General features: G+C 45.7%; 1 protein-coding gene across 21 annotated transcripts in view; it reads left to right on the plus strand.

Annotated features, from left to right (window-relative positions):
* The window catches only part of gatad2ab (GATA zinc finger domain containing 2Ab), a 130,604-nt gene extending 107,266 nt beyond the window's left edge, over positions 1-23,338 (plus strand). For 16 of the 21 annotated variants that reach the window (XM_078198581.1, XM_078198579.1, XM_078198571.1 and 13 more), the window contains 7 exons: positions 1,433-1,564; positions 3,302-3,493; positions 5,769-6,045; positions 9,139-9,341; positions 12,548-12,631; positions 15,940-16,123; positions 20,594-23,338. In XM_078198581.1, the coding sequence (XP_078054707.1) occupies positions 1,433-1,564; positions 3,302-3,493; positions 5,769-6,045; positions 9,139-9,341; positions 12,548-12,631; positions 15,940-16,123; positions 20,594-20,727 (1,206 nt within the window). In that variant the 3' untranslated portion in view covers positions 20,728-23,338. The remainder of the gene's footprint in view (positions 1-1,432; positions 1,565-3,301; positions 3,494-5,768; positions 6,046-9,138; positions 9,342-12,547; positions 12,632-15,939; positions 16,124-20,593) is intronic. The other 5 variants (XM_078198587.1, XM_078198567.1, XM_078198577.1 and 2 more) reach the window with 1 other exon arrangement.
* Positions 23,339-23,772: the final 434 nt, after the last annotated feature.

The following is a 23,772-nucleotide window of genomic DNA, read 5'->3' on the forward strand; positions in this document are numbered from 1 at the left end:
TTTTAGAGAGTGTCTTAATCTGACTGTTGTCAGTGATACATCTGCACTGTATCTACATCGCAGATCCCATTTGTTAACCCTTTATACAACAAAACTGTCTCCACCGCACAAAGGAGTGCAATTTGGTGATTTGCAGGTGTGCCACATAGAGAGCGGAACCCCTGCGGCTTGAAGCATCTTGCTAGGGTAGAGCACGGGAGAGCTTGATGCTGACGCCAGTTGTCCATAAACATCCCTTACCTTGATTGCAAAATTGACCAAAGTAAAGTTTTACATATAGGGAGCATTGTCCTAGCAATGATTTAAATATGTGAGCAATGATCGCTAAGGAGAGAGGGACAAGAAAAAAATCTCACTAAGGACAGCATATTTGAAGTGAAATGAATTGGGCCCACTGATTTTGATGTATGTTTGGGCCCATAACATGTAATTGGATTGTAGATTTTAATGCTCCGCCTAACACCGTGTTTGGAGAGAATATCTTGAGTTTTGGTGAAGTACTGATTACAGGTCTGGAGCTAGTGTTAGCTGTGCAGTCAATCTGAGAGTGAATTAATGCTCCCCAGGCCAGTTTGCAGTGCGTTAGAAACTCACTGAGTGAGTTGGCATTTTGTCAGAGCTGAAAAAGTTGACTGAAAGGCTTTGAAGATGTCACTACAAGAACCGTATGCTGCTGATGAATTGACAGATCTGTAGTTACCTCGTTTTTATCTCTCTCTCCCTTATGAAGTAACAGAGTGCCACTTGCAATTTTCCAGTCCAAAGACACAATTCCGATACCGAGAAGGCTTTGAAAAATTCTGACATGATGCATCTGCAGTCTGCTCACCCATTTCATTTACTAGTCTGGAGTGGGAAGCATTGGGTCTGGGAGATACCTCTTTAAAGTTGCATTATTTTCTTCTTTATGCACTGGAGTTTTGTCCTCTTCCTCCCCTGTGAAAATGCCACTCACCTGATGAAGGGAAAGCTTGTGATACCAAACAAACCTGTTGGACTTTTAACCTGGTGTTGTGCGACTTCTTACTGTGAAAATGAGTACTAAGTATTCATTTAACAAAGTGAAAAGTCATCAACCTGAAGCATTAACTTTATTTTTCTCTCTCCACAGATGCTGCTTGACCTGCTGAGTAATTCCAGCATTTTCTGTTTTTGCTTGTTGTCTATTATAGTGTCACCTAAATCAGTCTTTAGGTTGGGACATGATTGTGTCTGGATTTGATGAACACTTGCTGGCATTTGCTGACCAGCCTGATGCATGAATAATGGTCACTTGGGCAAAGGGCAGAGATTGACCAGTGCTCATTAAAGTTAAATCCTACTAGGCTTTGGTAAGAGGGCAAATTGGCTTAGAAATTTGAGGGAGAGAGGAGGAGAAGTGTCATTTTTTTAAATAAAAAAGTGTTCCTAAACATACATACCTGTCTTGCAGGTGACCACTGCCCGCACAATGGGTACAGTCATCCCACCACCATTGGTTCGTGGTGGTCAACAAGGAAGCTCAAAACCTGGATCCCAGCAGAACTCTCAGATAACGATGCCACCACTAGTGAGAGGAGCGCAGGTAAGCAACTGGCTCGGAGAATCACTGAGTGTTTCCTGGTTTAATGGAATGGTGAAGTAACTACTAAAAATACATAACTTTCCTTTATTTTGCATGGAGTTCAATACAAAAATGGATCTGGCAATAATCATGATAATTCATCTCCCTCACAATTAGTTCCAGCAATTTTTCCCAAGTCGGCCATTGTCCCATCTAAAAAATATTCAAACAAACCAACTTGTATCTTCAGAGCAGTTTGTTGCAACTGTTGAATATTTGTAGGTGCCTGACATACAAAGAACAGTAGAGCATGGGAAGAGGCCCTTCGGCCTTCCAAGCCTGGACCGATCACGTTTACCTTTCTAAACCAACCATTTATATCCCTCTATTCCCCAATGAACTTGAGGGAATCCACCCCATACGGTTTGCATACAGCATGTTGATGAGAACCAAAATGAATTCAACTGCAGCTTTTTTTGATGATTTGACCTCCTTATTTGAGGGCAACTTTACTTAGGGCTCCTGAGTAACTTGGCGAGTTAACATTAAAAATTACCCGATTGTTACAGAAGTCCCAACTGACTCATTCGTGTCTCCATACCCTCTGGCAACATGTTAAATGCTGCCTTAATTGTGTTACTCAGCCTGAGAAGAGAACTTTTTTTTTAAATGTTAATTTCAATGCAGGGGGAGCCCACCCAAACCTGGGTTAGTGCTCCCTCAGCGGAACTCTCATTTCCTTGTGCCTACAGTGAAGTTAACTTAACATCTGCGCTGTTTAAGCATAGCACTTCAAAGCGGCAATTTTGGAATGCCGCAATCATGTCCTGTGTATGACTGGCTGTCAGCAGTAACAAAAATGCTGAACACCCCACCTCGAATTATAACTGGATGCCTGCTTACAAAGCCTTAGTGACTTTCTATTTGTGTTGTGTTTGGAAAGAAAATCTTATTACAAGCCAATTGCGTGAATCACTTGGATTGAATAATGCCACAGGTAGTAAGCAGTGTGCTGGTGGTATGTGAGATGATCTTGCTCATCCTGAGCACTGCCTTGTTTTTGCCCTGAGTTATAATATCACTGTAAGAGGTCTCACAACACCAGATTAAAGTCCAACAGGTTTATTTGGTAGCCAGCGCTCCGAAAGCTAGTGGCTTGTGCTACCAAATAAACCTGTTGGACTTCAACCTGGTGTTGTGAGACTTCTTACTGTGTTTACCCCAGTCCAACGCCGGCATCTCCACATCATAATACCACTGCCACTGAGTTTGTGTGACCAGCGTGCACATTCGCTGGTTTCTTTTGTCGTCTTTGTGGGAATCTATAAATGTTGACAAATGTGCTTGCACGTGTAAGGTTTTAAATATTTGTGATACTTTCCTGCTGCCCACATAAATGTGCGCTGCAAATACATTTGCCCTTTTCTCTCTCTCTCTCTCTCTCTCCCTTATCCTCCATAGATTTAGGTCATTCTTCCTCCCACCCTCTAGTTTTTAAACTTGTTTTTGCAAAGTTTGCTTACATCTTATCTGTGGAATCTGCTTCATAACGTGTAAATTGTACAATGTTGGGAGTTCTCCCATGATACAACTTGCAACTCCAGCTGTGGGCTGTTTGCTTACATCAGTATGACTGCACGGTTGTGTGACATACCTGGTAGGAACTCTAAATAACCTCTTCCTTTTCTTTTCTGCCTTGCTTTTGTTTTCTGCCATCCTGGTCACACCATTCCATCCATCACTGTCCCATTCTATTAGCCAATGTCTGTTTCTCCCCAGCAAATCCATGCCATCAGGCCACATGCCAGCACTGCCCCACCACCCCTGCTACTTGCCCCCCGGGCATCGGTGCCCAGTTCGGTGCAGATCCAGGGCCAAAGGATTCTTCAGCAGGGACTGATCCGTGTGGCCAATGTACCCAACACCAGCCTGCTCGTCAACATTCCACAGGTAAGCGGCCATTCCTCAACTGAGTAGATCTTGGGCTGGAGGTTCTAGTGTCGAGGATGGTTAGTGAGGGACAGGTGACATGAGTCTGGGTTTTGAAACTTGGGAAGACTCTACAAGAAAGGAAAGGGGGGGATTGAGAGTTGAGAGGCTCCACAGCTTTGGGATCCTGGGAAAAAATAAGACCATAAGACATAGGAGCAGAATTAGGCCACTCGGCCCATTGAGTCTGCTCCACCATTCAATCATGACTGATATTTTTTTCATCCCCATTCTCCTGAATGAATTAGGGTTGGTGATGGAGTGCACATCTTGCTTTCAAAATGGTGGTGATCAGACTCTGGGCTCATTATTTAATCTGTTGTGGATACTCAGGAACGTGGGGGTTTTGTACCCAACCCCATTACTGTCAGCAAATGGAAGATTATCAGATTCCTTCTCTCCCCCCTGAATGCTGCCAGGTTGGGGACTCCCAATGGTGAACTGTATAGTAAGGCGCCTTTCTGCATCAGAACCCAAGGCCATTCAGCCCCTCGAACTTGTACTCTAATTCTGTTAGATAAGCAGTTCCCAAACTTTTTTTGGTTGAAGGTCCCTTTTGCAAAGGCATCAATCACAGAGTCTCCCCATCTAAATTCTAATAATATATAATATTCAGAGTTGTATGTAAGAGTGTTACAATAATGCCTTTAAGAAAATAGTACTTTCTTATAGGTATCAGTGAGATGAATGATTTTTCTCACTGCAGAGGGGCAGGAGTCTGGAGGAAACACTCGGAGCAGGGATAGCAGAGCATTAGTTGGGAGTGAGGGGAGAGCAGGAGGATCAGAACAGCTCTGGCCACCACTCATTCACTCACTTTGACCACGGTACCCTGGATTGTTGCCCACTGAAAAGCCAGCCCTATGTCGTGGACCCTCTGGAAAGAGTCCAAGGGACCCAGTTTGAGAAACATGGTTGGACTATGGCTGATCTTAGTGTTAAATCCATTCACCTGTCCTGTCTTCATTTCCTTTGATTAACCATTCCGTCTGCCTCTCCCCAAGAAGAGCACCACATGTTGAAGCAGTGACATTTCTCAGCTGCTTGAACCAGTGTCTCCCCCACCTCTTTGAATGGGAGTTGTTCTGCTGTGGAAGGAATCACAGTTAAATCCAACCTTGTTCTTGCCTGATGTACTTCAGATTGGAAATATGGTAGAATGTGGCTTCCAACTACATCCTGGTGCCTTCAGTCCAGTTCAAGGGAAAAGTGTCCATTAGGTCAACCGTGTTTAAGGCTCTGAGTGGTTCCAGGGGAGCTGTGTCCACTCAGCTACAGAGGGCAAAGTTCCTAAAGCTGCTGTAATAAACCAATAAGGGGTGGATCATTCAGCACAGAGATGAGGAGAACTTAGTTCACCTAAAGGGATGTGAATCTTTGGAATTCTCTTCCCATGGGGGCCATGGATGTTCCATCATAGAATAAATGTGAGGCCGGACTAGACAGATGTTTAGTGTGTCAGGGAATTACAGGATCTGGGGAGCAAGCAAGGAACTGGAGTTGAAGCCCAAGATCAGTCCTGATTGTATTGAATAACAGTGCAGGCTCAACAGGCCGCCTCCTGTTTTTTGTGTTCTTGAGTCCAGCCCCTGGTCACTGAAAGCTAGAGCCGTAAGTTTGTTGTGATGTCAAGGCCGAAGAAAGTCTGTTAATAGCTGTCCTTATTAGCCCCATTGCTCGAAAATGCACCAGGTCAGGGATTGGCATCATGGATGGCCTACTCATGGTCAAACATCTGCTCATTGTTGCTCGCTGGTCAAGACTCTCACATGCCAGCTCCAAGTTCCCTTCCAAATCACATGCATCCAACTTGCACATGCGTTGTCTGCTCGTTCATCGTTGCTGGATCCAACACCTTCACAACGCGGACTTTAGTACAAGCTGGTGGCTTCTCAAGGGCAATTAGAGATGGGGAAATATATGTTGACCTTATCAGTGAGAGACGCATCCTTTAAAAAGGCAACTTAGAGCAGCCTGCACGGTACCCTTTGGGTGACTGCGTGACCGGACACACACAGCTTATGAAGAACATCGCCCATATCTGTGCGTGATTAAATGAAATTTGGGGGTAGTAGCAAAGAGGCTAATGGTGCTTTTGGAACTTGGTTGCAGTAAGAATCCGTGACTTTGGGAGGAAAAGAATTTTGCTGTTTTTGGTGGGTAAGAGCCCTGTTCTGTCTGCGTTTTAACCGTGCCGTGTCTCTACCGAGCTGCTTAATGTTGAATTGTTTTACAGGCATCGAGTACAATGAAAGCCTCGACGCTGAATACGGCTCAGTCGAATGCCAACTCCAACACTGTGTCGTCGGTTATGAATTCCAATGACTCACCTGCCAGTCGGCAAGCAGCGGCCAAACTTGCTCTCCGGAAGCAGCTGGAAAAGACGTTGCTGGAAATTCCACCACCCAAACCACCAGCTCCTGAACTGAACTTCCTGCCGAGTGCTGCCAATAATGAGTTTATCTACCTGGTGGGCCTAGAGGAGGTGGTGCATAATCTTCTAGAAACCCAAGGTAGAGCGCTCGTTCTCCTGCACAATATTTTATCGATCATTTAGAGCTATAGAAACTTAGCTATGGATCAAATTGCGGTGTTGTGTACAGTATTGGTCTCCTTATTTAATCATAGAATCCCTGCAGTGCAGAAGGAGGCCATTCGGCCCATCGAGTCTGCAGTGACCGCAATCCACCCCACGTATTTACCCTGCTAGTCCCCCTGATTGTATGGCCAATCAACCTAATCCACACGTCTTTGGACTGAGAGGAAACCGGAGCACCGGGAGGAAACCTACGCAGTCACGGGGCGAATGTGCAAACTCCACACAGTCACCCGAGGCCAGAATTGAACCTTGCGCTGGACGCAACAGTGCTTGCCACTGTACCGCCCACGTTAGTCAAGTATTGAGTTTCAGAAGTTAAAGTCGTCAAAGTGGTAGTTACCATGTGATGCTAGGAAGCGCCACAATACATTTATAGAGTAATGCACTACAAGAGGCAACCATTTAGACCATCTTTCCTGTTTCAGTTCTTAGCTTTCCAGTTGGTGTCACTTCCTTTCTCATTGCTCAACCCTACGTTTTATTATTCCTTTTCAAGTATTTATCCAATTCCCTTTTGAAAGCTACCATTGAAATTGCTTCCACTCCCTTTCCAGATCATTGTAATTCTTTTTCCTCATCTGCCCTGTTTTTTTTTCTAATACTAAACCAATATTCTCCATCTTTATAAAAGCAAAATACTGCGGATGCTGGAATCTGATAAACAGGAAATGTAGGAAAAACTCAGCAGGTCTGACAGCATCTGTGGGGAGAGAATAGAGCCAACGTTTCGAGTCTAAATGACCAGCTCTGACGAAGGGTTATCCAGAATCGCAGCGTTGGCTCTATTCCTTCCCCACAGATGCTGTCAGACCTGCTGAGATTTTCCAGCATTTTCTGTCTTTGATTCTCCGTCATTATATCAGTTCCAATTAAACCCAGTTTTCACGATTAGCAGATTTTGGGCAGGGTGACAATTGATCCATGGTTGCAACTGACGATCGTGTTTGGCAGGTGTACATAGGGTGAGGTCATGGATGGGCTGAACCAAGAATTACAAGGCAGCGATATAAATCTGAAAAGTTTGCTCCACCTGCTTCAGTTTTGGGATACAGGTGTTTGAGGGCAACTTCACCACCCTCATTATCAGATATCTCCAGATAGACCAAGGCTTCTACCAATACCATGCGATTCACTCCTTTTTAAATACATTTATGGGATTTTTAAAAATTCATTTATAGAATGTGGGCTTCACTGACCAGACCAACATTTATTGCCCATCCCTAGTTTCCCTTGAGAAGGTGGTGGTGAGCTGCCTTCTTGAATCACTACAGTCCCTGAGGTGTAGGTACACCCAAGTGCTGTTAGGGAGGGAGTTCCAGGATTTTGACCCAGCGGCAGTGAAGAAATGGCGATATATTTCCAAGTCAGGATAGATATTGACTTGGAGGAGAGCTTCCAAGTGTTGGTGTTCCCAGGTATCTGCTGCTCCTGTCCTTTTTAGATGGTAGTTGTGGGTTTGGAAGGTGCTGCCCAAGGACCCTTGGTGAGTTCCTGCAGTACATCTTATAGGTGGTGCACTTTGCTGCCACTGTTCGTTGGTGGTGGAGGGATTGTAAGATTTGATTCCGTGAGTATGACTGCACCAGGCAGATGCTTGACTAGTCTGCTCTCCCAATTTTGGCACAAGCCCCCAGATGTTAGTAAAGAGGACTTTGCAGGGTCAGCCAAGTTCATCCTGTAGATACTGTTAAGTTGGACTTGACAGTTCTGCAAAGGGCGGGGTGTCTTGCCCTGCCTGTTGGCTGATATTTTTCTTGCAACCAACACCAAAAGCAGGTTATCTGGTCATTATCACTCTGCTGTTTGTGGGAGCTTTCTGTCTGCAAATTGGTAGCTGCATCCTCCCATATGACAGCAGTGACTACACTGGGGGTGTGGAGTGCTTCATTGGTAGTGAGGTGCTTTAGGACATCCAGAGATCATGAAAGGCTCAATAGAAATACAAGTCTTCCTCTCCTGGTGTACAGCTCAGTTACATAGTGATTAATTTATTTCCCAACTGAACAAGCAACAACTTGTATTTATATAGAGCCTTTAACGTAATAAAACATCCCAAGGCACTTCAAGTGATGAGAGTCTGGCACCTGGTGCGAGTTAGGGTACCTAGGCTTAAACTCCGAGCCTTGACTGTCCAGGGTACGTAAGGACATAAGAACTAGGAGCAGGAGGAGGCCATCTGGCCCCTCGATCCTGCTCCGCCATTCAATAAGATCACGGCTGATCTTTTGTGGACTCAGCTCCACTTACCCGCTCGCTCACCATAACCCTTAATTCCTTTACTGTTCAAAAATTTACCTATCTCTACCTTAAAAACATTCAATGAGGTAGCCTCAACTGCTTCACTGGGCAGGGAATTCCACAGATTCACAACCCTTTGTGCGAAGAAGTTCCTCCTCAACTCAGTCCTAAATCTGCTCCCCCTTATTTTGAGGCAATACCCCCTAGTTCTAGTTTCACCCGCCAGTGGAAACAACTTCCCTACTTCCGTCTTCTCTATTCCCTTCAAATTTTTACATGTTTCTATAAGATCGCCGCTTATTTTTCTAAATTCCAATGAGTATAGCCCCAGTCTACTCAGCCTCTCCTCATAAGCCAATCCCCATAACTCCAAAATCAACCTCATGAATCTCCTATGCCCCCCCTCCAGTGCCAGTATATCCTTTATCAAGTAAGGAGACCAAAACTGTACACAGTACTTCAGGTGTGGCCTCACCAGCACCTTATACAGCTGCAACATAATCTCACTGTTTTTAAACTCCATCCCTCGAGCAATGAAGGACAAAATTCCATTTGCCGCCTTAATTACCTGCTGCACCTGCAAACCAACTTTTTGCGATTTATACGAGTGTGGATGGGAGGGTGGGACAGTGCTTATTGTTCCAGAGCAGGCTTCTGCAATAATTGTGATAAAGGGGTGAACACTGCTGAGAGGTGGGGGGAGTGGGTGTGGGGAAACAGAGTGAGTTTATTTTGTGTCCTGATTGTATGTGTTTTCATGCTTTCTCAGGAAAAGGTTCAGCGCAGGGATTGACCCAAGAGCCATACGCCTGTTCTCAATGTAAAACTGATTTCACCTGTCGCTGGAGGCAAGGAAAAACTGGGACTATCATGTGTGAGCAATGCGTGACGTCCAACCAGAAGAAGGCATTGAAAGCTGAGCATACCAATCGTCTGAAAGCAGCATTTGTGAAGGCCCTTCAGCAAGAACAGGTAAGCAGGCGAGAAACTGCAAACGTATCCACCAGTACTGTACCCGAGTGTTACAGTGGCAGATCTGTACCCACTAGTATTGTCACCCAGTGTTGTAGTGCCAGATCTGTACCCATTAATACTGTGCTCCAGTTGTTACAGTGACAGACCTGTCCCCACCAGTGCTGTACCCCAGTGTTATACAGTGACAGACCTGTCCCCACCAGTGCTGTACCCCAGTGTCATACAGTGACAGACCCATCCCCACCAGTGCTGTACCCCAGTGTTATACAATGACAGACCCGTCCCAACCAGTATTGTACCCCAGTGTTATACAGTGATAGACCCAAAGAACAAAAGAACAAAGAAAATTACAGCACAGGAACAGGCCCTTCGGCCCTCCAAGCCTGCACCGGCCATGCTGTCCATATCCCTCTATTCCCATCCTATTCATGTATTTGCAAGACGCCCCTTAAAAGCCACTACCGTATCCGCTTCCACTACCTCTCCTGGCAGCGAGTACCAGGCACCCACCACTCTGTGTAAAATATCTGCCTCATACATCTCCTTTAAACTTTGCCCCTCGCACCTTAAACCTGTGCCCCCTAGTAATTTTGACTCTTCCACCCTGGGAAAAAGCTTCTGACTATCCACTCTGTCCATGCCCCTCATAATCTTGTAGACTTCGATCAGGTCACCCTTAACCTCTGTCATTCCACTGAGAGCAAACTGAGTTTCTCCAACCTCTCCTCATAGCTAATGCCCTCCACACCAGGCAACATCCTGGTAAATCTTTTCTGTACCCTCTCCAAAGCCTGCACATCTTTCTGGTAGTGTGGCGACCAGAATTGAACACTATATTCCAAGTGCGGCCTAACTAAGGTTCTATAAAGCTGCAACATGACTTGCCAATTTTTAAACTCAGTGCCCCGGCCGATGAAGTCAAGCATGCCGTATGCCTTCTTGACTACCTTCTCCACCTGCATTGCCACTTTCAGTGACCTGTGTACCTGTACACCCAGATTCCTTTGCCTATCAATACTCCTAAGGGTTCTGCCATTTACTGTATATTTCCTATCTGTATTAGATCTTCCAAAATGCATTACCTCACATTTGTCCGGATTAAACTCCATCTGCCAACTCTCTGCCCAAGCCTCCAACTGATCTATATCCTGCTGTATCCTCTATGGTCCTCATCGCTATCTGCAAATCCATCAACTTTTGTGTCGTCCGCAAACTTACTAATCAAACCAGTTACATTTTCCTCCAAATCATTTATGTATTACAAACAGTAAAGGTCCCAGCACTGATCCCTGAGGAACGCCACTTGTCACAGCCCTCTATTCAGAAACGCACCCTTCCACTGCTACCCTCTGTCTTCTTCGACTGAACACAGTAAGACGTCTCACAACACCAGGTTAAAGTCCAACAGGTTTATTTGGTAGCAAATACCATAAGGTTTCGGAGCACAGCTCTTTCGTCAGATGGAGTGGAAATGTGCCTTTGTGTTCTTTGACCGAGCCAGTTTTGTATCCACCTTGCCAGCTCACCTCTGATCCCACGTGACTTCACCTTCTGAATCAGTCTGCCATGAGGGACCTTGTCAAAGGCCTTACTGAAATCCATGTAGACAACATCCACTGCCCTACCCTCATTAATTATCTTCGTCACTTCCTTGAAAAACTCGATCAAGTTAGTGAGACACGACTTCCCCTTCAAAAAACCATGTTGCCTCTCACTAACACATCCACTTATTTCTAATTGGAAAAAAATCCTGTCTCAAAGAATCCTCTCCAATAATTTCCCTACCACTGATGTAAGGCTCACCGGCCCTGTAATTACCTGGATTATTCTTGCTACCCTTCTTAAACAAAGGAACAATATTGGCTATTCTCCAATCCTCTGGGACCTCCCCTGATAGCCAGGTTCCGCACACATAAGGATGGCCTCAACCGGGATATTGGGTTCATGTCACACTATCTGTAACCCCCATAACCTGCCTGGATGTGCAAAATCTCACAAGCTGTCCTGTCTGGAGACAATACACATCTCTTTAACCTGTGCTTAATGCTCCCTCCACTCACATTGTCTGTACCTTTAAGACTTGATTAGCCGTAAAGGCTCACATTCCAATTATTATTCGTGTAAATTAAGTTTGTGTCTTTGTGCCTTGTTTGTAATCAGAACTCCCACCCACCTGACGAAGGGACAGCCTGTTCCGAAAGCTAATGGCTTTTGCTACCAAATAAACCTGTTGGACTTTAACCTGGTGTTGTCAGACTTCTTACTGTGACCTCCCCTATAGCCAGTGAGGACACAAAGATTTCTCTCAAGGCCCCGGCAATTTCCTCCCTTGCCCCACTCAGTATTCTGGGATATATCCCATCAGGCCCTGGGAATTTGTCTACCTTAATGTTTCTCAAGAACCCCAATATCTCCTCCTTTTTGATCTCAACATGACTCAAACTATCTACACGCCCTTTCCCAAACTCATCATCCAGCAAGTCCTTCTCTTTGGTAAATACTGATGCAAATACTCATTTAATACCTCGCCCATTTCCTCTGGCTCCACGCATAGATTCCCTCTCCTGTCCTTCAATGGGCCAACCCTCTCCCTGGCTACCCTCTTGCTCTTTATATATGTATGAAAAGCCTTGGGATTTTCCTTAATCCTGCTGGCCAATGCTTTTTCGTGACCCCTTCTAGCCCGTCCCCACCAGTACTATATCCCAGTGTTTTACAATGACAGACCCATCCGTCCCCACCAGTACTGTACCCCAGCGTTATATAGTGACACCTGTCCTAGTACTGTACCCCAGTGTTGTACAGCGACAGACCTGTATCTCACATCAGTACTGCACCCACAGAATTACATAATTGAGACAGTATATGTAATAATACTGCAGCCATGTGTATTTCAGCAATACATTTAATTCTTCCTCCATTACTTGTGTCATGTACCATCTGTATTGAGTGAGTGACTGTTATCTTTGGAGGATAAAGTTATTGTTTGAGGGGGAGGGAATTCAACTCAAGAGGAAACCAGGTTCCTTGCACAACTCTCCCTCCCAAAGGAGTGAGAGATGTCTTCTGAAAAAGCAATCCAATCAGCTTGGGGAGGGGAGAAAGAGGACTTGTGGCCTCCACTGCAGGCATTTACCTTTCTCCTCGGTGCGTGTGCGTCAGGATGATACCGGCAGAGGAAAAAACACTTGTTTATTTTGCAGGAGATTGAACAACGGATACTGCAACAGACATCTACTATACAGAGCAAGCAGGACTCTGCAGTACAACACCACACGTTGAAACAGGTATTGGAGACAAATAATTCACTAAACTAACCTCTAAAGTAGCAAGCGTTGAAATGCAGAACTGTCTCTATGGTTAGCTGTGACTGTTCCAACTGCGGCTTCTCCCAGCATTGTATTCGTGCTCACAACAGGTGAAGTATTTTCCATGGACAAATCCACACACACTGTGGGACTGAAACTTAAGCACATCGCAAGTGGGATGAATGCTGCAGGATTAGCAAGTGACCCTTTCTCTATATCCGCATTGGAAAGATGTACTGGATGTCGCCCAACTCCCCAGGTTCACAAGAATGATCCCTGGAATGAAGAGCTTGTCGTGTGAGGAATGGTTGAGGACTCTGGGTCTGTACTTGTTGGAGTTTAGAAGGATGAGGGGGGATCTTATTGAAACTTACAGGATACTGCGAGGCCTGGATAGACTGGATGTGGAGAGGATGTTTCCATAGTCGGAAAAACTAGAACCAGAGGGCACAAACTCAGGCTAAAGGGACGATCCTTTAAAACAGAGATGAGGAGGAATTTCTTCAGCCAGGGAGTGATGAATCTGTGGAACTCTTTGCCGCAAAAGGCTGCGGAGGCCGGGTCATTGAGTGTCTTTAAGACAGAGATAGATAGTTTCTTGATTAATAAGGGGATATGGGGTTATGGGGAAAAGGCAGGAGAATGGGGATGAGAAAAATATAAGCCATGATTGAATGGCGGAGCAGACTCAATGGGCCTGGTGGCCTAATTCTGCTCCAATGTCTTATGGTCTCTGAGGTGGAAAGAAGTCTTGCTGAGGGTCATGTATTTCAGGTTGCAGAAATCCAAGTTTATTGCAAAATGCAATAGATACAGAAGCAAAATCCAATCAGAAGTGAGACAGTACTTGAATGTTGAATATATTTTTCAATATTCATGGAGTCCCTTCTGTTATAATTCTGCTAACCAGTTGAAGAGAGAAACCAGAGTCAGTATTTACTTGGAATTGATTTATTCAGAGTAAAATATTACAGATATATAAATAACTCTTCACGTGACCCAGAACCTGAGTGTCTTTATATGTGCTGAAATAACCAGACAATCACTGTCCTCTACCTGTATGTGCTTACTCTCAATTGATACAATTAATACCTTCTCCGTTCCTAATTCAGATTTGATTGGCCACGCTGTCCCATGTCACAGCTGTGATGTAGAAAAGTGGTCAAAAAAAAACCTGTTGATGATAGTGACAGGCTGCAATAAAATACGCCTGCTGTCGGCAACTTCCTCTTCACATTACTGTTCGAAAGCAGCTAGAAACAAAAACAAAACATTCAGTGCGCAATCATTATTAATTATCGCTATTACCCAGGGTGAGAAGAAAATGTAAAACACTGCCTCTCACTAGTGGAGAGTGTCTTTGTGCCTTTAATATGTCATGTCTCCAGACATAATTCTGTCTGTTGTGGCAATAGACCAGGGAGTGGGGAATTAAGCACATCTGATTGGAAGCAGCTGACCTGGCTTGTATTGGCTATTAGGTTTGTCTACAGCACCATTTTATGCAGCAATGCACGGCATAGTTTACCTGAATGGGCCGATCAAACCACAGAACTTCAAAGCAAGTGGTGATATTCAGCTGACTTCCTGAATGTGGCAATGAGCCCAGTCTCTCCACCGTCAGTGATTGACAGAGGGTGGTGGTGATAGAACAAAAGAACAAAGAACAGTACAGCACAGGAAACAGGCCCTTCGGCCCTCCAAGCCTGTGCCGCTCATTGGTCCAACTAGACCATTAGTTTGTATCCCTCCATTCCCAGACTGCTCATGTGACTATCCAGGTAAGTCTTAAACGATGTCAGCGTGCCTGCCTCCACCACCCTACTTGGCAGCGCATTCCAGGCCCCCACCACCCTCGGTGTAAAAAATGTCCCTCTCACGTTGAGCCCGTGACCCCTCGTGATCGTCACCTCCAACCTGGGAAAAAGCTTCCCACTGTTCACCCTATCTATACCCTTCATAATTTTGTACACCTCTATTAGGTCTCCCCTCATTCTCTGTCTTTCCAGGGAGGACAAGCCGAGTTTACCCAATCTCTCCTCATAGCTAAGACCCTCCATACCAGGCAACATCCTGGTAAACCTTCTCTGCACTCTCTCTAAAGCCTCCACGTCCTTCTGGTAGTGCGGCGACCAGAACTGGACGCAGTACTCCAAATGTGGCCTAACCAGCATTCTATACAGCTGCATCATCAGACTCCAGCTTTTATACTCTATACCCCGTCCTATAAAGGCAAGCATACCATATGCCTTCTTCACCTCCACCTGTGCTGCCACCTTCAAGGATTTGTGAACTTGCACACCTTGGTCCCTCTGTGTTTCTATACTCTTGATGGCTCTGCCATTTATTGTATAACTCCCCCCTACATTAGTTCTTCCAAAATGCATCACTTCGCATTTATCTGGATTAAATTCCATCTGTCACCTCTCTGCCCAATTTTCCAGTTTATCTATAGCCTAGGAATATTATGAATATGAATGATGGTCTGGAGCTCCTTCTGCCGGAGTGCGACCAAGGCAGAAACCCCCGTCGTTTTTAAAATATACTTGGATAGGCAGTTGAAGCGCTGTGACGTTCAGGCTGCAGACCAAGACCTGAAAGGTGGGGGGGTCAGATGGAAAAGCTGATTTGGCCAGCACAGGGGGGGCTGAATAAATCTCTTTTTTTAATGCTTCAATCCCTGCTTGACTTCCTCTCTCGCGAGGCCCCAGCTTTTTGTCAGTTGCGTGTACAGTGAGCAGCACCAGGGGAGATCAGCTAGATTCTGAGAAGAAAGTTAGATCTGCTGAAAACTCAGCAAGAAAGAGATTAATTAATTACCACCAAACTTAAAGCGAATCTTTGAACCTTTAAAAATGATGATGCAATTGCTGAGAATTTTCCTATACAAGAAACATTGTCCACTCAGAACTGATTTGAAATAAACCCTGTTTTCATATCTCGAAAGTGCTTTCCACCTGAATGCTAAAAGACTGCCAGCAATTGGAATTTCACTTGGATAAGCCATAGTTGGAAGTGAGTAATTGTGATACTGGTGCATTGAGCCGAGTGTTCCCTTCGAAAGTTAGGACTTCCGCATAGTAGCCGGAGATTTATTTTACATCCAAACCCTCCTTGTGTTTGACCTGTTGAGTTTTTTTTATATGTCGACCTTCCGTATTCAGTGTGAAAGCCCTTGAGGTCCAAAATCCGTTATCTTTTTTGAGAACCGAACCGGAGTTCAGTAAATAGATGATAATTAAATCCTGCGGTTTTGAAGCTAACTATGATGAATTTATTTTATCCAGAGCTCTGGGCAGCTGTCTCGAGGGCCGCAGTCGCTTACAGCCAATCCCCGAGGCGTGCTGCACACGTTTAGCCAAGCGTCCCAGCTGCAGAACGCGGTCCTTGTCAGCAGGCAGAGTAAGCATACAGAGAGAGCCGGGATCAAAGGCAACACTGCCACCTGGAGGAAACAGATCACCAACGCAGGTAGATCAACATTTTATTTATGCTCTTATCTCTCCCCGTCCCCACCCATTCCTCCTCCGTCTGCGTCTGTCCCCCCCCGGCAATCGAAAAAACTTTATGCTTTGTGTCAAACTGAATACAGAGCGAGTGACGTGAGCTTATCCTGACCTCAATGAGGCCTTTAGGGTGTTCAGTACAACAACAACCTAGAATCATAGAATCCTACAGTACAAAAGGAGGCCATTCAGCCCATTGAGTCTGCACCGAGCACAATCCCATCCAGGCCCTATCCCCGTAACCCCATGCATTCGCCCTAGCTAGTCCCCCTGACACTGAGGTAATTTAGCCAATCCACCCAACCCGCACATCTTTGGGAGAAAACCAGAGCACCCGGTGGAAACCCATGCAGACACGGGGAGAATGTACACAGACAAGTGACCCAAGCGAGGAATCGAAGCCGGGTCCCTGGCACTGTGAGGCAGCAGTGCTAACCTGCATTTATTGAGCATCTTTAACATAGCAAAATGTTGCAAGGGGCTTCACGGGCACATTATCAAAATTTGCCGCAGCAACTCGATCACTGATAGGAGTCGTAAAAGGAGGAGAGGGAGCCGGACATTTGGGGAATGGACGCATGGTTGGCAGAGGGGAGGGGAAGTGGGGAGTTGATGAGGCCAGAAATTGGAGGAACACAGAGTTCTCGGGCTGGAAGAGGCTACAGAATGGAAGGAACATTGAACATTGAACATTGAACAGTACAGCACAGAACAGGCCCTTCGGCCCACGATGTTGTGCCGAGCTTTATCTGAAACCAAGATCAAGCTATCCCACTCCCTATCATACTGGTGTGCTCCATGTGCCTATCCAATAACCGCTTAAATGTTCCTAAAGTGTCTGACTCCACTATCACTGCAGGCAGTCCATTCCACACCCCAACCACTCTCTGCGTAAAGAACCTACCTCTGATATCCTTCCTATATCTCCCACCACGAACCCTATCGTTATGCCCCCTTGTAATAGCTCCATCCACCCGAGGAAATAGTCTTTGAACGTTCACTCTATCTATCCCCTTCATGATTTTATAAACCTCTATTAAGTCTACCCTCCAAACCAGGCAACATCCTGGTAAATCTCCTCTGCACTCTTTCCAGCGCTTCCACATCCTTCTTACAGTGAGGTGACCAGAACTGCACACAATATTCCAAATGTGGTCTCACCAAGGTCCTGTACAGTTGCAGCATAACCCCACGGCTCTTAAACTCCAACCCCCCTGTTAATAAAAGCTAACACACTATAGGCCTTCTTCACAGCTCTATCCACTTGAGTGGCAACCTTTAGAGATCTGTGGATATGAACCCCAAGATCTCTGTTCCTCCACAGTCTTCAGACCCCTACCTTTGACCCTGTAATCCACATTTAAATTAGTCCTACCAAAATGAATCACCTCACATTTACCAGGGTTAAACTCCATTTGCCATTTTTCAGCCCAGCTTTGCATCCCATCTATGTCTCTTTGCAGCCTACAACAGCCCTCCACCTCATCCACTACTCCACCAATCTTGGTGTCATCAGCAAATTTACTGATCCACCCTTCAGCCCCCTCCTCTAAGTCATTAATAAAAATCACAAAGAGCAGAGGACCAAGCACTGATCCCTGCGGCACTCCGTTAGCAACCTGCCTCCAATCCGAAAATTTTCCATCGACCACCACCCTCTGTCTTCGATCAGACAGCCAGTTACCTATCCAATCGGCCAACTTTCCCTCTATCCCACACCTCCTCAGTTTCATCATAAGCCGACCATGGGGGACCTTATCAAACGCCTTACTAAAATCCATGTATATGACATCAACTGCCCTACCTTCATCAACACACTTGGTTACCTCTTCATAAAATTCTATCAAATTTGTGAGGCTCGACTTGCCCTTCACGAATCCGTGCTGACTATCCCGGATTAATCCGCACCTTTCTAAATGGTCGTAAATCCCATCCCCAAGGACCTTTTCCATCAATTTACCAACCTCCGAAGTAAGACTAACTGGTCTATAATTACCAGGGTCATTTCTATTCCCTTTCTTAAACAGAGGAACAACATTCGCCATTCTCCAGTCCTCTGGCACCATCCTCGTGGACAGCGAGGACCCAAAGACCAAAGCCAAAGGCTCTGCAATCTCATCCCTTGCCTCCCAAAGAATCCTAGGATACATTTCATCAGGCCCAGGGGACTTATCGACCTTCAGTTTATTCAAAACTGCCAGGACATCCTCCCTCTGAACATCTATTTCCTCCAGCCTATTAGCCTGTAACACCTTCTCTTCCTCAAAAACATGGCCCCTCTCCTTGGTGAACACTGAAGAAAAGTATTCATTCATCACCTCACCTATCTCTACTGACTCCATACACAAGTTCCCACGACTGTCCTTGACCGGCCCTAACCTCACCCTGGTCATTCTTTTATTCCTCACATAAGAGTAAAAAGCCTTGGGGTTTTTCTTGATCCGACCCGCCAAGGACTTCTCGTGTCCCCTCCGAGCTCTCCTAAGCCCCTTTTTCAGCTCATTCCTTGCTAACTTGTAACCCTCAATCGAGCCATCTGAACCTTGTTTCCTCATCCCTACATAAGCTTTCCTCTTCCTTTTCACAAGACATTCCACCTCTTTCATGAACCATGGTTCCCTCACTCGGCCATTTCCTCCCTGCCTGACAGGGACATACCTATCAAGGACATCCAGTATTTGTTCCTTGAAAAAGTTCCACTTTTCATTCGTTCCTTTCTCTGACAGTTTCTGTTCCCAACTTATGCCCCCTAATTCTTGCCTAATCGCATCATAATTACCTCTCCCCCAATTGTAAACCTTGCCCTGCCGTACGGCCCTATCCCCCTCCATTGCAACAACAAAAGACACCGAATTGTGGTCACTATCTCCAAAGTGCTCTCCCACAACCAAATCTAACACTTGGCCCGGTTCATTTCCCAGTACCAAATCCAATGTATAGAGTATAGAGGGAGTGGAACACAAAGTTTAACATTAACATGAAAAGGAAAACTGAAAATGCTGGAAATCGGTGAAATCATAGTCTGAGCTGTGCACAAAATCAGCAAAGCAGCCTGGCCTCCTATGCCAAAGCTGAGGAAACCAATTCAGCACTATTCTGAAATGAGCGTCTATTTAACCTGATTGGAACCACTTGAGTTGAATTTCATGTCACAGCTTGTGTATTCCTTGTCGCCATCCCTGCAATTACCTCTCTTTCCCCTTCCCTGTATCCTCCGTTTGCGGGTACTGTAGTCTTTTCAACTTTCTCTTCGATCAGAATATGTAGATTTTGTTCCTTAACTTCCCTTTTATTCGGTGTAGAATCTCTCTTGTTTTTGACGGTAATTTTGACATGATTTGCTTTAACATATGCATGATATTGAAGCTGTGTTGTTTTGCGAGCTCCACAAAGGGGACATTTCTCCTTCCCTCCAGTTCCGTAGAAGCCAGATTTTGTACATTTCACACATCCCCAGCATGAACCCAAACCCCCGTATATCTGGGTGCAGTTCACTTTGTGAGGGGGGGGGGTGCTTAGACACCAGAAGCTGTGGAGAACTGCAGGCTACAAAGACCTGTGTGCTGTGCAGGCCCAGAGTGAAACCTTGCTGGGTGCTGTGAAGCTAAATGGCTTCCTTGAAACTAATCCTGTCTACACTGGTGCAGAACAATTGGGTTAAAATGAAACTTAATCTGGTGTCCAGAAAAGTTGCCTCCAATCGGTAGCCTAGCAACACCCAGTGAGCCTTTTATTCATTGATCAAAAGTGGGCATTGCTGGCTGGATCAGCATTTATTGCCATTGAACAAGTGGCTTGCTAGGTCATTTTAAGAGTCAACCACACTGATGTATATCTGGAGCCACATATAGGTCAGTCCAGGTAAGGATGGCTTAAGGGACATTAGTGAACCAGATGGGTTTTTAGAAGTATTAAGTTGTTTCATTTAGACTTTGTTTCACCATCTGCCGAGGTGGGATTCGACCCCCGACCCCCAGAGCATTACCCTGGGTCTCTAGATTACAAGCCCAGTGACGACGCCACTGTCTGCCCATTTATCCCTGACCCACCTACCATGTAAATTGGGTCCAGGAAATGACATGGGAAGCATCAGTGTCATTTCTGCGATGTTCAGTTGAAATGATCCCACCTGGGGCAGACAGCTGCTTTCTAACCTTACTGGCAAACCTCAGGACATACACTTTGAGCGCAAACCAGGGTGGAAAGTGAAACAAAAGAACTCTAAACATTAAAGAATTTGTAATGGTCGAGATTGTTAGTCGATGGGGGAAGTGGGGTGGGGGACAAGGATGAGAGGGAAAGGGAATTGGAATCTCAGGCCAACCTGCCAGCTTCCATTCAGACAAATAATTTGGAATCTGCTCATCAGATTCCGTTAGAACGCTGTTTTTGTTTGGTGCAGTTACTAAGTTTTGCCGCTTCTCTCCATTTCCAGGGGTTACCATGGCGTACGTTAGCCCGAATCTATCAGTGCACAAGACAGCTTCGGCCGTGGATCGTCAGCGCGAATACCTGCTGGACATGATCCCCTCACGATCCATCAGCCAATCGGCCACCACATGGAAATAAATCGGGATGGGGGTAGGGGGGAGGGAAATAGCTCTGAGAGACAGCTGCCAACACCTTGCACCCTTCACTGCTAACATGCAGTCCAACAGTCAGAGGTGTGGGGCCCACAGCAACCTGCCGATTTTCCTGTAGTCCTGTCGGATGAAATCTGAATTTCTTTGCCCTTCGGACACTTCTTACAAAATATATCAGGAAAAAGTACAACATGTGACTAATAGAAATGGGTATTCACTGTCAGATTATAATGAAAGTTGTATGGGGAAATGAGAATATTTTTAACTTGCTCTTTGAGTGTGAACACGTCTGTGTGTGTGTGTGCGCCTGAGTGTGTGTGTGTGTGTGTTTGTGCGCGCGCGCCCGTGAGTGAGTTTGTGTCTGTATGTGTGCATGAGAGAGCGTGGGCCTGTGTGCGCGTGCGGGCCTGTGTGCGTGTGAAAGAGCGTGGGCCCGTGTGTGTGCGCAGGCGTGAGAGCGTGTGCGGGCCTGTGTGTGTATGTGTGCGTGCGTGAGAGAGCGTGGGCCCATGTGTGTGTGAGAGCACAAGTTTGTGTGTCTGTGTACTGTTTCTCTCACCATTATTGTATAAAGGACGCCATCATAAGTCTCAAGTTCTACAATAGTGTAGCCTTTTGGTTTTTTCTCTCATGACCACAACCACAAGAACCTTGTGTCGATCAGTGTGAGGGGCAGAGTTGAGAAGGGGCTGACTGAGCCGGTTACAGTCAGGCAGTTTGGAGTGTTCCGTTTTCAGGAACAGAGACTTGGAATTTCAAGAAGTCTGGGCAGTGTTGAAGGACCACCAAACATCTGAACCTGTGCGGTTCAAACTGAGGACCCTTACCTTCTCCCATGGTCTAGAGATGTTGTTGTAACTCCTGATCTTCCACCTTTAAAGCATGCTTGCCTAATAGCTTTTAAGCAAAGCATGTGATTTCTTTGGGCTTTCTCTGCCTGCCCATACCCACTAACTATTTACCTTCATTTTAAATGGCGGGGGGGGAGGTGTCATCTTTTTCACAATGAGGATTCATTTTGGAGAATAGAAATAGGTGCTTGTGCCCTATGTTAGATTATGTGCAATGTTGCTGGGAATATCCAGTGTGTCAGTTTCCTATCTGCCCAGAGACCACTTTCCACAATAGAAATAGCCCAGTGATTCCTTCCTCCCCTTCACAGTCTCCAGCACCACCCCCCCAACCACAACACACACATCAATGAGCATCACTGTTTACAAGCTGGGAAGAGATGGGTAACCTGAGACATGGGTCATTTTCTATTGCTCGGGTGGGGAGATTCGTTCAGCAAAGAATCTGAGATTTTCGGGGGTTGTGTGTGAAATTAGGCAGGCAGCCTTGAAATATCCATTCCAGGCGCAAGGACATCACAGGAGCGCACATTGCTCCACTTGCAAAAGTCATTTCAGAAGGGTGAATAATTTATTCTCCATCTCTGTTTAATATTCCTTTCTTTCTACCCTCCAGCCCCCACCACTCTGGCTTTGCTGCTATTTAAGCGCCCCCACATTGGAGTGCTTGGGCTTGTTAACCCATTGTTAACCCAAGCGAACCTAGTTTCAATACTGGATTTTTAAAGGTGTCCTGGGTCTGCCTTTCAAACTCGTTGGTGGGGGGTGCAGATTTTCTTTTTAAGACTCACGTTGCATTTATGCTCTCAAGCCATTGAGGTCAGTTGCCCTTATCTGGATGCTCCAATGCTCTCATCAATGTTGAGCCTTGTGTTTACATTTGGGCAGTGAAAGGCTGGCAGAGGTGAATCAAGACAATTTTGTTCAGGTGGAAGTTGCTGCTTGAAGGCAAATCTGGGGTAGGAAGAAAGGGGAGAAGTAGCAGACACAGTGAAGAATGTCCACAGCATTCAGGTGTGGCCAGGTGATTCTGCACTCCATTCCAAACCTCGGGAAAACTGGAATTGACAGTCATTTCAACCCCAGCTTGTTTCTACCAGTGTGAATAATTTCTTTTGACATTTAGGGAGATTTTTATTTCCCCCCCCCCCGCCCCTTTCTGATATCCGATTAGTCATTAGGAAGCTATAAAAAGATTTTGCCGGTTGTCCCTGTTTTTTTTTTTGCTTTGAATATGAGGGGTTTTTTGTATATGATTGGTTAGCTGGAATGAGAAATTTAATTCCACCAGAGTTAGAATAATAATACAGAGAGCATTTGGACCGCTGCAGAGATCGAAAGGTGTAATTTTCAGAGACCCCCCAACATTTATAAATGATCAGAGTCTCATTCATGGAAATTATTCAGTACTAGTGTGTTTCTGGTTATAAAACCTGGAGATAGGGAGATGGTATTCCAGCTTCAAAACCTGACCGTGTGCTCCCAAGGTCTAGTAAGGAACATAGAGACTTGGTAATTGCACCGATGCAGTGCAGTGCTGAGCACCGTTGAACAGGTTTCAGGTTTGATCCCAGCGGATAGCGGCACCGGGAAGCACATGGAGTTGTTGCCCTTTCGCCTTTGATGCCCCCTGAGCTAGGAAACATCTGCCAAGGTTCATGCAGCTGGTGGCCATCCAGTGACTCCTATTGGGAAGTCCAGGTGCATGTGTAGAGGTCAAGATTGGTCATGAGTGTTTGGCACAGCCACCCCCCCCCCCAGCCACCCCCTGCCCCCACCCAAAACCTTAAAAATCCTCCTCCTCAGCCAATTTGTACATGAAGAGTAACCACTTGGATGAGGTTGCAGAGGACTGCCCAGTTTCTGTGGAGTAAAGGAGGAGGCCCTCACACACCGGACACTGCTCCAGATTGCCTCCTGTATACTGTTTCTGTGTGATGACCAGAACGATTTTGTCCCATCTTTTCAAATCAGAACACATGTTTTTCTGGATATGTCGTACCGGTGTCTTTCAGTATATTGTTATATTTTTGATTGGAGTGGGGAGGGGGGGGGTGGGTGGCAAGGTTAGGAAGTTTGTCCGTTTTGTAACATATTGGGTGGAGCTGGATAATTGGAAGTTCTCTTGGAGACTTGGGTTCTCTGTTGCAATGTACATAACAAGTGTTTTTTTTGTTGTA

This window comes from Mustelus asterias, chromosome 26 (assembly GCF_964213995.1).
Source record: "Mustelus asterias chromosome 26, sMusAst1.hap1.1, whole genome shotgun sequence".
NCBI classification, from domain to species: Eukaryota; Metazoa; Chordata; class Chondrichthyes; order Carcharhiniformes; family Triakidae; genus Mustelus; species Mustelus asterias.